Genomic DNA, 11,535 nt, shown 5'->3' on the forward strand with positions numbered 1-11,535 from the left:
AACTCACAGTTTCATTATCTAATTAATATCCATACAATATGAACCGTTTATACTATAGTTTATAATATATATTCACAAACATAGACTGTACAAATAGTTCACATAAAATTCAGTCACCACAGCGTTGTGCGTGTATCTAAACCAATCAGCATTAAATATTAAATTACCCAATCGGCCGCGTCTGCCTAGTCAGATGATGCGTGACGTTGGAAGTTCTGGCAAGTCGTTCACAGAAGGTTTATTTTGGCTTTCCTCGTCGCTCTTCCGCCGCCATTAAATACACAGAACAACACCATGGGGTTCAGATATTAAAATTATTTAGAACTGAAAGGGGAAAGGGGGTCGTTTCCACATCGGGTATCTTCTAATTGTTGTGAGTTCTGACAAATCGGAACAATGTAATACGTTGAGGTCACACAAAACAGACAAAACGGGAAAGGCTCAAGCTCGAGAGGACGAGGGACTGCTGGGCAACTGGAAGGGTTTGTTGTGTTTGTGTACCCGAGGAAGAAGTAATACTCTCCTAGAAACAGGTAACGTTAACATTATCCTATTTATTTATAGACGAATATCCTATTTAATCTAAAAAGTGAAGTTAGATCTGTTTTTCGCTTTTTTAGATAGAGATCAATGGGATTTAAGTGATCTTGTAGTGTCGCTAACGTTACTGACGTAATTGGACAATGGCTTGCTAGTTGGTTAGAAATGCTAGCCAGATCGCTAGCTCGCTGGTGCTTGGGGTGCATACTCGCTAACATTAGCTTCCAGGTATCGAAAGCTAATTTGTTTTTTGTACGTTAACATATCACATGCAAATAAGACAGCCGGCCTTTGGCTGGCAACTTGGACTGAACTAGATACCTTAAAATGTCGGGGCATACACTTTGTCATAATAACATCTTCGTGGTGAAGTCACTATTCCTTGACATACAATATTTAGGCCAATGATAATCCGGTCTGTCTCCATTCACAAATTTCACTGTGCTATAAATTAGCTAATCTAGATCACTGCACTAACGCTAAGTCTTCGAATAAGTTAAAGCAACGTTACATGTGGTTGTGATAATTACGATAACGTTAGCTACATAGCTAGGAAAACTTGGTTCAAGGCAGGAACGGAGTAACGTTAACTTGCGTTAACTGCATAGTATTTGGGGGGATTTGACGGTAGCCTATGTAGCATAGCTAAGGACAATAGATCAAAACCCTCTCATTCACATTTCTTTACGTTGTTAATTAAGTATCGGTACGCTAACCAAGCCTCTGTCAGGTGAAAAGTGGTGTTCCATTAGAAGGCCTATGTAAGCCCTCTTGAGTTGACAAAGTCAACTCGGTCAACGCGTGTATTTATTTTTATTGTGTTCGTGATATTATGAAGCTATAGGCCTACATCTTTCTGTGAATTGTGATTTCATATGAAATAGGTTAATTAGTAGTTGCTGTGTGTTTATGAAATAATGCATTCCCTTCACCTTTGTAATGGAGTTGCTGTCCTCTGATCAGGCCTCGTAACAGCAGCTTGCTTTGCATAAACTTAGCTTTTAATTTAACAGTTATACCAATGGTGACTTCAAAGAAAGAGACGGTAATTGCATTGGTACTTTTATAGTGACACGAAATGTACAATAGAATACCCTTTTGTTCAGTGTGTGATCATTACTAGCCTACATTTTGAACGAATTTAATGTAGCAAGTGTCCTAATGCAGTGCATTTAAATATTTAAATTCAGTGTCATTTAACCATATTTCCCCTGATTTATATATTTGATATGGAGATATGATCATAATTACTTACCACTCCACATACAGCTGAATCCTGGCTGTAGCTGTCTATGTCCATGTTGAAACCATTTATGTGAAGATGAATACTGTGTCAACTCAGATATTGTTTTGTCTTTCAGCACTGTGTTGCCTGTCCTCTTTACGGGATCTGACAGAAGTGTGTGAGAGGGTGCCTGTGAATCTGACAAATCAGCAATGACGGAGCTTGGGGTGAAATGGGCCTGTGAGTACTGCACTTATGAGAACTGGGCATCCGCAATTAAATGCACCATGTGCCGTGCCCCAAGGCCCGGTTCTCCTATCATCACTGAGGAGCCCTTCAAGAGCAGCCCAATGCTGGATCCTGGCCGTGAGTGGGACCCCCAAGGGATGAGGGGGGTGGCAGCAGCCTCCTCATTTGCCCTGACTCCAGTGCACGACCCCGTGTCAAGCTGCCAAACCAGGCTGAATCCAGCAGCAAGTGGACTTGCCACATATGCACCTACCTGAACTGGCCTCGTGCCATCCGTTGCACCCAGTGCCTGTGCCAGCGCACACGCACGCGCAGCCCCACCGAGTCCCCGCAGACCTCAGGTTCCGGCTGCAGGCCGGTGCCCCCGCCTGTGGACCCTTGCGAGGAGTACAATGACCGCAACCGACTCAACACACACACTCAACACTGGACCTGCTCCGCCTGCACCTATGAGAACTGGCCAAAGACTCGCCGCTGTGTTGTGTGCGACCATCCCCGGCCCAACAGCCACCCAGAGCCCATCCAGCCGCCCGAGTCGGACGACTCTTCCTCTTCACTCATCAACGAGCAGGACCGAGCTCGCTGGAGGGCCGGGGGAGGCAGCTGCAGTGGCGCCGGGAGTCAGCGCAGGTCCCCCCCCACCTCCAAGAGGGAGGCCGAGCTGCAGATCCAGGACTTTCAGAGGATCGAGCTGGCCGCAGCTGCCATGAGCACCAAGGAAGAGCAGGAGGTAGACTTCAAAAAACTCAAGCAGATCAAGAACCGCATGAGGAAAACGGACTGGTTATTCCTCAATGCTTGCATAGGTGAGTGGAGCAATGTGTATGTGTGTGGGGAGGATCTAAATGCCTGATGAGTGGGTAAATTATGTCTGTCAGCCCTTGACATTGTATATGGTGTAGATTTATTCATTAGCTTTAATTCATTTTGTTGCCTGGCTTAAACATATTGATTCCACTGGGCTAGAGAGAGCATATTGATTCATCTAGACAGGTGGCTCTCATTTGCCATTTGTTGTCCTGGGACTTGTTTGTGGAGGATCAGGTCTATCTCATGATGTACTGGTGTTAACCTGAAACTGTAACACGGTGGCTGTGTTGTCTTGTCTGTGAGCAAGACAAAGGCTGAAGAAATGCGAGCAAACGATGTCAGTATTCCAAACACCTGCACAAGACTAGTATAGTGAAGCCTTTTCTGATTGTGTTCAATGATGTCATGCCTGTTGCCAGCCATCGGGCATGCACAGCAGACAGCTGTGTCACCATTAATGCTCTTAAACTCCTCTCTGCCTATTGCCCTGCCAGCAGAGCTTACCTCCGCTTGCTTGCGGGAAGATTTTCGTGTCCTTGATGCTTCCAGTAAACATTCTATTGCCTAGATAGTGGACAAGCCGACCTCAACATGATAACTAATTTAATGATAACTAATCATGATACACAGACAAGTTGAAAATCTATACACTCATGATAAGTAAGTTTGAAGTTTATTAATAGAATAAACCCTTTAAGATGGGCCATCTTATTTTTGAGGGGGTCCTTCGATAACACTTCTTGGGACAAAGTGATAATATAATAAATTAAATTATAAGACTGTTTAGATTCTTACAAATCTTGCCAGGATTTGCATGTACAACCTCATCTTGGATACAGATTATTCCAACACTTCCAGTGCACTATTTATGAAGTGTAATTTTATAAAATCGCTGGAGTTATATCCTTGCACTTGTGCGCAGCACACTGTAGAGTTAAGATTGTGCTTGTTTTAACATTCACGGATAAGATCTTTGGGCCTCTGTCCATGAAAGCAAGGGCATTTGCATAATCTTTCAGGTCCAGCTGGTCTGAAGAGTAAAATAATGCAAATAAACCATTGGTGCGCATAAGGTATTTTCAAAGATGCTCAAATGTTCCCACTATTGCATATAGCCTAGTTGAAATCAATAGACTGTATAACTCTAAGCATTTTTTTTTTTTTTTTTTTTTGTCATTTGCTTAGAAATGTCCTGCCCTGATCCTGGGTGGTGCATAAGATCTGATGTAGGCTATGTGTTCTCAGCCTTAATTGTGCTGTAGGTCATGCTGGATAAAACTGTCTGTCTGCTAAATGCAAATGTCATTTCAGTTCATTCTAATCCCACAGACTAATGGAAGGACCAGAGGTTTGACCATTAATAAGATTTTGGGAGTCTAACATAAATGTAGGCTAAGTATGGCCTGATGGTCTCTCTATAGTGACTGTGTAGTGATTATTTTGACAGGGGCTCTGTGGGAATCCCTGTAATGTGCTGTTCAACAGCCACTTCTCCGCCACTGCTCTGAGTTAGGGATGGGGATCCTGTTGGGCTGAGGACTGTCCGACGTCCTGCTGGCAGGCGAGTCTGTCCCTGGCTGCTGGCGCCATCACACACAGCCTGTCCCTGGCATCGCGGCCCTGGCTCTAATGCTTCACTGTCCCCCACATAATGCCCCATTAATGACATCAGCGCATGCCCAGCTCTTCCTCAGGAAAGCACCATATCAGCAAGCGGAGTGGGCTGCAGAGAAGCAGGCCAGCTGAAGTGACCTCATGCTAAACCGACACTGGCTGCTCTGGGATCAGCTCAGATGGCCTGCATCTCTGTGGTCCCGTTTGGGTGTCTAGAGCAGAGGAGCTGCTGTCCTCAGCAGGGGGCTGTAAACAGAGTGGCTCGTGTGCTGAGGCAGCCCCAGCGGCGCTAAAAATAGCTGTGATGTGCACCTGGCTACAAAACCAACATGAGCTTGTAAACATGCCCTAACCTTCTTACTAGTCCTGCTGGAGCCAGTGGTTTAGGCAAGTTTTCAATGCAGAGTATCCATCCCGTGATCAGATGACAAGTGCAGTTTGTTTTGCTCTATAGTTTCTGCTGCACCACCTCACAGTATACTGTTATAGTTTGGTAGTCCTTGACTCAGTGTGCACTTTTGTTTGATTCAATTCAGTCAGTTAATAACTTGTGGTTAGAAGTAGACTAACCCCTCTGAGCAGATACTGGCATACATTACTGAATATTGGCATATGGAATTAGAGTGCATTGAACTTATTCGGCCTCTTACTGTTTGTGGATGGTCACCTTGATGAGGACCTTGGTGACATCTGTTCCTGACAGCATTTCCTGGACTATTACCTTCCTGGGAAAAGGATTTTATCCAAATATGTCCTTGATTGAGGGTTATGAGGCTAATCATGAAAACCCACATATCGCAGTGAGGTATTTTTGAACTGAGTATAATTTTTGTGTGGGTGTTATATCCAATGATTGTGACAGTGGGAGACGGGATTGGAGCGCTGCAGTAGTGCTTTCTCTGATCTGAGATCAGTCCGTTTGCCTCTGTCGACGCTCCTTTTACACCAGACACCAGCTGAGGCAGGCTCTTTTTCAGTGAGGTCGAAGCTAATGGTTGGTGTCATGTCAGATTTAATGTCTACCGTGAATTCGTCATGGAAATCCTCACATGCTTGGAGTGGACTGGATGTGTTTGTGTCAGCCGCAAAAAGCAGTCACTGATGATTTACGCTTCACAACAAATATGACAGTCACACTGAGCCCCCCCTGTCCCAGCTCCTTGGCGTAAATCCAGCACTTAATTCAGCATGCAGGGCCCTCCTGTGTAGGCATCATGGTGGCTGGGGTGCACAGATATAGTGTGTGCATTGCTGGCTTGCTCTGCCACTCGGCATCTATACTACAACCCCTGTGCTGGGTCCCCTGGCCTATAGCCCATGAATGGAATTGACACCATGTGTTGGGGCTCCTTCCATTCTGATCTGGTCTCCGTGCACAGCTTTAGCGTAAAGGTTAAGCGAGCATGGTCATGTTGAACTGCAGTTTAACTGATGAAAGCACTGCATAATGCCTACAGATGAAAACAAGAAAAGGGTAACAAGCCTTTTCTTAATAGTTGTAGTCCCAAGGAGGAGGAAGTGCACAACATCAACATTAGCTGTCTTTGTGGCTTAATAAAAGCAAAATAGCTTTTTAACAGGCAGTTAGTTACCAGTTTGAGTAGAAAACCATATTAGTTATTGAAGACCATGATATAAGTTGAATAAGGTTATATCTATATTGGTACATAAGCTTGCTTCTCATGCTTCAGCAGCCTCCACCACGATCATGGATTTATGTGCATATTGCTTTTGCACAGCTTAACCGTACCTTACTTATAGCTCTAGTCGTTTCTCAATTTAGAGATTGAGGGAGTAGGTATGTTTTGAAACTGTTCTCACTCCCTTATTTCTAAGATTACTAGGCCTACATCCTGCTGATATGCTGAAGCTGTGTTAGTTGGAGCAGGAGTTGGAATGTGATACAGTTTAACTAGTCTTTGATGCAATTTGTGCCCAAACAATACATGGATGTTTCAGAAATAGTCGGGGACAGCGCGGTGGTCATGAGGCTGATTCCTGTAGAATAATAAACACTGAAGACCTTGTATGAGAGACGTGACGAGTTTGAAGTTTGTGGAACGTGACCCTCCACCCCTCCAACTGTAAAAAGGAAGCAGGAATGGTCAACACTTCCTCCAGCCTCTTAACAAAACAGTCACTGTATGAGATTGGACTGTGTGAACATGCCTAGTGGCCACTGAATGTATTATTGTTCAGTCAGAGCTGGGGGTTTTATCATCGCGTTGCTCAGAGCAAACTCAGAGCAGATTCACATACATCATGTTCATAGGGGATTCTGGGGTATCCACAAAGTTGTAGTTTTGCATTGCATTATAATTTTTAATGTGTTGACAGGACTGTGCAGTATCTTGCCTTCCCCTCGCAGTAAGGCATTGTTGCAGCTTGTAGTAATTGCACAGGTTAGCCTGTTTTCAGACAAATTCATAAGAGTGTGGATTGTCGGACAACACTCTTATGTATATGAGCTGGTGATGTGAAACTTGGCTGATGTCCTCATGCTGAAAAGGTTGGCATAGCCTACATGACAACTCGCGTGTAAAACCACGCAGCGACACAAACGTAAACAATGGAGGGAGGAGAGAGATGCACATTTTATCTATACAGTCATTATTTTGAGTTTGTGTCAGCTAAACATGACAACATTAAGGTACATTCTACATTCTGTGCTGGCGACAAAGGGCTCTCTAGCTAGACATCCCAAGTCTCCCGAAGTTTTGGGAGTCTCCCACATATTGATATCCTGACGCCTGCAAATTACCTACATAAAATCTCCCGGAACCTAGAGCGAACAAGAGCACGCAAGCCAGAGCGGACTTCAAATCGCATGTGCATCTGAGTTAAACGCGCACACAATGGAGAGGGAGAGAGAGATGAGTGGTGCGTGTGTGCCTGCAAGCGCATCCAAGACAGAGAGCATGGTCTGTTTTGCTAAATCAACCAATTAGTTTTCAGTGTAGGTGGGCTTAGCTTATATCTCTTTTCTCCCGAACTTAATTAATCAGTTCAGTTAGTGCATCTAGGAACAGGAGCGTCATGGCAGTCAGTGCCCCTCAAAAAGGAACATTTAAGACCCATTTCACATCAGACTACAAAAAGTGTACCCAATTGTCTCATAAGAGTAAAACATAATGATAGTCTTGCACACTGCACTGTTTGTAACAGTGACTTTAGCATTGCTCACGGCGGGTTAAATGATTTGCAAAAGACTTGTTGAGGTGAGTTTAACAAGTGTAATTTAATTTGCATATTACTCAGGCCTATACTAGATGGCTAGTTGCCAAGGCTACATGAAAAGGCCAAACTACAAAATTTACATATTTTACTATCACAATTTATATCAATAGGCCTTCCTTATTTGGTGTACTGACTAGACATTATTGAACAAACATCTGAATTTCAGTATCTAAGTAGGTTAGGTTGGGATGTCTGCTATACATTGTTGGCATTACTGTTAAAATGCACTTCCAGTATAGTGAGTATTGGCAAAACCGGTTATCATTTTTATGTTGAGGCGGTGGGGGTGTTGTCGGCAGTTGCTGAAAGTAACTAATAAAGTAACTTGTAATCTAACTTAGTTACTTTTAAAATCAAGTAATCAGTAAAGTAACAAAGTTACTTTTTAAAGGAGTAATCGTAATCAGATTACTTTTTCAAGGTAACTGTGGCAACACTGGTGGCAGGCTAGTGCATGAGCGTGATGGGAGGGTGGAGTGGCTCGGCCTCTGCAGCCCTCAGCATGGCTCATATCGCAACTCGGCCACTTTCTCAGGTGTCACTGGCTCCCTCTGAATGGGGCCAAGGCTCTCAGTGAGCCGCATACCTCCCTGGCACTCCAGCATGCCTCGTTTGTTTGTGCTCGTACCAGCTGAATCCATGTCTTCCTGTCTTTATTGTCTTTAGTATCATTATCAAATGCACTATTGCCCTGATGTTCACCTAGGTGCCATGTTGATATGCAGTGACATGCATAGCACTGCTCTCAGATCAGAGAGCACTGAGCTCTCTGTGTGTGAGGCTGGGTTGAGGCTGATCTGTGTGTGTGTGTTGTGTTTCCGCAGGTGTGGTGGAGGGTGACATGGCTGCCGTCGAGGCCTACAAGTCATCCGGTGGCGACATCGCCCGGCAGCTGACCGCAGACGAGGTGCGGCTGCTCAACCGGGCGTCGGCGTTTGACGACGGCTTCACACTGGTGCACTTGGCCATCCGCTTCCAGAGGCAGGACATGCTGGCCATCCTGCTCACTGAGGTCAGAGGGCAGCGCAGCAGCACACTCATGCACTCGCACACAGCTCAGGAGAGCCATGCATGAAATCATATGACCGGACGCTAACTGACCTTTTCATTCTGCAGCCCTGAAACAATGAGGTGCCATATTATATGTAGGGTGGTCAATCTGTCTTTGATACAAAGGTCAATAACTGCATTTCAGTTCCATATGCATCTATTTGTCTCAGGCACCGGACGTAACATATCGTTGCTAATATTAACACATTCCACTGCCCATCATCTATGTAGTTACTCAACAGGCACTCTGCAAAGCTCAGCACATCTGTCTTGTAGTTGTCCATGTCGACAGCACTGGGCAGGTCTCTGGTCTGACCACTTGATATAACCTGACACCACTGCCATTACCTGCAAGTAGTGAATTATTTCTTAGCAAACGGCTTCCAGAGTGAGCTACAGTATCTGATATTATTGCTCTCTGTGTAGATATTGATCTGCTCAAAGCCCACACTGTAACAGGCCCGTGTGGGCAGTAGTAGTGGGCAGTAGCCTAATGGGAAGTGGTCTGTTCACTCGTCTCACTGCTCCATTCCAGCGCCGCGCAGCACGATTGGTCACACTCTGTCTTATTCTAGTCATCCACGTAAAATGATGTAATCCGACAGCAGGAGGGATTTGATGGTGGGGTTTCATGCTGACCGCTGGATTAAAGCAGAGCACAAGTCAGGTTTGCACTGACCTGCCACTGCATGGAGGCCTGTGTGATTCTGCAGTCATCCACAGGCAGCGGACTCTGAGCTACGCCCAAAAGGTGAGAGGCAAGGTCCTGCCCGTCCCATTTAATCGAGGGAGATGGCATGGTTACCCTCTGGGGTTTCATGCTGACCGCTGGATTAAAGCAGAGCACAAGTCAGGTTTGCACTGACCTGCCACTGCATGGAGGCCTGTGTGAGGCGTCCTGCAACGCACGCAAGTGTCCCCTGTCTGGGGCCGCGTGGCAGCGTGACTCTGAGCTGCGTCCAGTGGAAAAGGTGAGAGGCAAGGTCCTGCCCGTCCCATTTAATCGAGGGAGATGGCACGACACTCTCAGGATTACCCTCTGGGATTAGGCTAATGGCAACCAGCGATTGGTCAGACGCCATGAGGACCGGGAGAGAGCTAATGTGTGCTGCTGACACCAGCGTGGGCCCACGCACACACCACGCACGCATCGCAGCAATTACTACGCACCACCACACACACCACGTTTATAATAACGCGACGCACGCACGCCGCACGCAGCAGCACCTAATTCACTCACGACGCTATCGAAAGCAGCACGACGCACGCAGGCACGCACTACCACACGCACGCAGCACGCACGCACGCAGCACACGCATCTCACCACGCATCGCACACCACGCATCGCGACGCTACACGCACCACCACTGACGCGACAATAATGACAGCAATACCACACGCAGCACACACGCGACGCCATTACACCACGCACGCACGCACACACACACCACGAACGCACACACGCACGCAGCACGCACGCACGCAGCACACACGCACCACCACGCACACACCACGCACAATACCCACGCGACGACACGCACACACCACGCGCATCGCTATTAATACCACGCACGCAGCACGCGACGCTATCGCACAATACACCACGCACGCCACCAATGCACACGCATTACACCACGCACGCGCCACCACGACCAGCACACACGTTCACCACGCCAGCACGCACGCGACGCAGCACACACGCACGCACCACACCACGACGACGACACACGCGACACACGCACGCAGCGCACACACACGCCACCCACGCACACACCACACGCAGCACGCAGCACACGCATTCACCACGCATCACACCACGCACGCACGCTATCACCACCACACACCACGCATTACACACCACGCGACACACCACACGCACGCCAGCATTCACGCGACGCATATCACACACACACACGGTCATACAGGTGATGTCACAGGGTTGACCTCTGTGTGGTTTTAAGCGCAGTCATGACTGGGCTATGTGTCACAGGAGTGTTGGCAGAGAAAGTCACACAGGATGACTGGGAGTGTTGTGCAGAGCATGTGTGTGTGTGGGGTTGTGTGTGTGTGTGTGTGATGGATAGTCAGAGCTGTGTGTCCAGGGTGACCTGACTGCTATGCTTCCCTTTAGCCCACAGCTGACACTACTGCTTTTGTCTGACTCATCACAACGTGTGTGTGTGTGTGTGTGTAATATGATTTAGACAGCACACTATGCGGTTGCTCTGACAACTACACAGGCAGAGACTGCCCACGTTTCTGCTCAAACTGCCTGCTCTACAAGTGAAATGTTGTGCATCCCATTCAGACACTCGCCCACTCTCTCACACGCACTTCCATGTGCACATCATGTGCCACTACAGGGGGTAGAGAACTCCTCTGCTTCTGTCTAAATCTATTCACAAAACTTGATACATGATTCTTCTCAAACCTGTACACTCATTACACACTCACAGTTGCTTGGAATATTGCATGGACGACAGGGTTGTGCACAATTCGAATTGTAATTCTGCTTCCTGTTTGCTACCTCAACTGAAATGCAAGTGAAATTCAAGAATTGAATTGGAATTTAAGAGCCAGTTTCAATTCAATTCTGGAATTTTGCACAAGCCTAATGGACAAAACAATATGATGTGGTCAAGTGAATGTTTTCCAGCGTCTTTGACGCCAGACTTTCACCTGAGAGTGTGACTGGTGTGCGTCTCCTCAGGTCTCGCAGCAGGCGGTCAAGTGTATCCCGGCGATGGTGTGTCCAGAGCTGACAGAGCAGATCCGGCGCGAGATCGCCGCCTCCCTGCACCAGCGCAAGG

General features: G+C 46.8%; 1 protein-coding gene across 1 annotated transcript in view; it reads left to right on the forward strand.

The window, feature by feature from the left end:
* Window positions 1–210: 210 nt before the first annotated feature.
* LOC125287868 (ubiquitin thioesterase ZRANB1-like) overlaps window positions 211–11,535 on the forward strand; it is a 21,742-nt gene continuing 10,417 nt past the window's right edge. Inside the window, 5 exon segments of the mRNA XM_048233922.1 lie at window positions 211–533; window positions 1,902–2,157; window positions 2,160–2,820; window positions 8,500–8,687; window positions 11,436–11,535. The exon segment at window positions 11,436–11,535 is cut by the window's right edge and continues 54 nt beyond it. Of these exon segments, the coding sequence (XP_048089879.1) occupies window positions 1,978–2,157; window positions 2,160–2,820; window positions 8,500–8,687; window positions 11,436–11,535 (1,129 nt within the window). The 5' untranslated portion in view covers window positions 211–533; window positions 1,902–1,977.

Source organism: Alosa alosa, chromosome 22, assembly GCF_017589495.1.
Source record: "Alosa alosa isolate M-15738 ecotype Scorff River chromosome 22, AALO_Geno_1.1, whole genome shotgun sequence".
Taxonomy (NCBI): Eukaryota; Metazoa; Chordata; class Actinopteri; order Clupeiformes; family Clupeidae; genus Alosa; species Alosa alosa.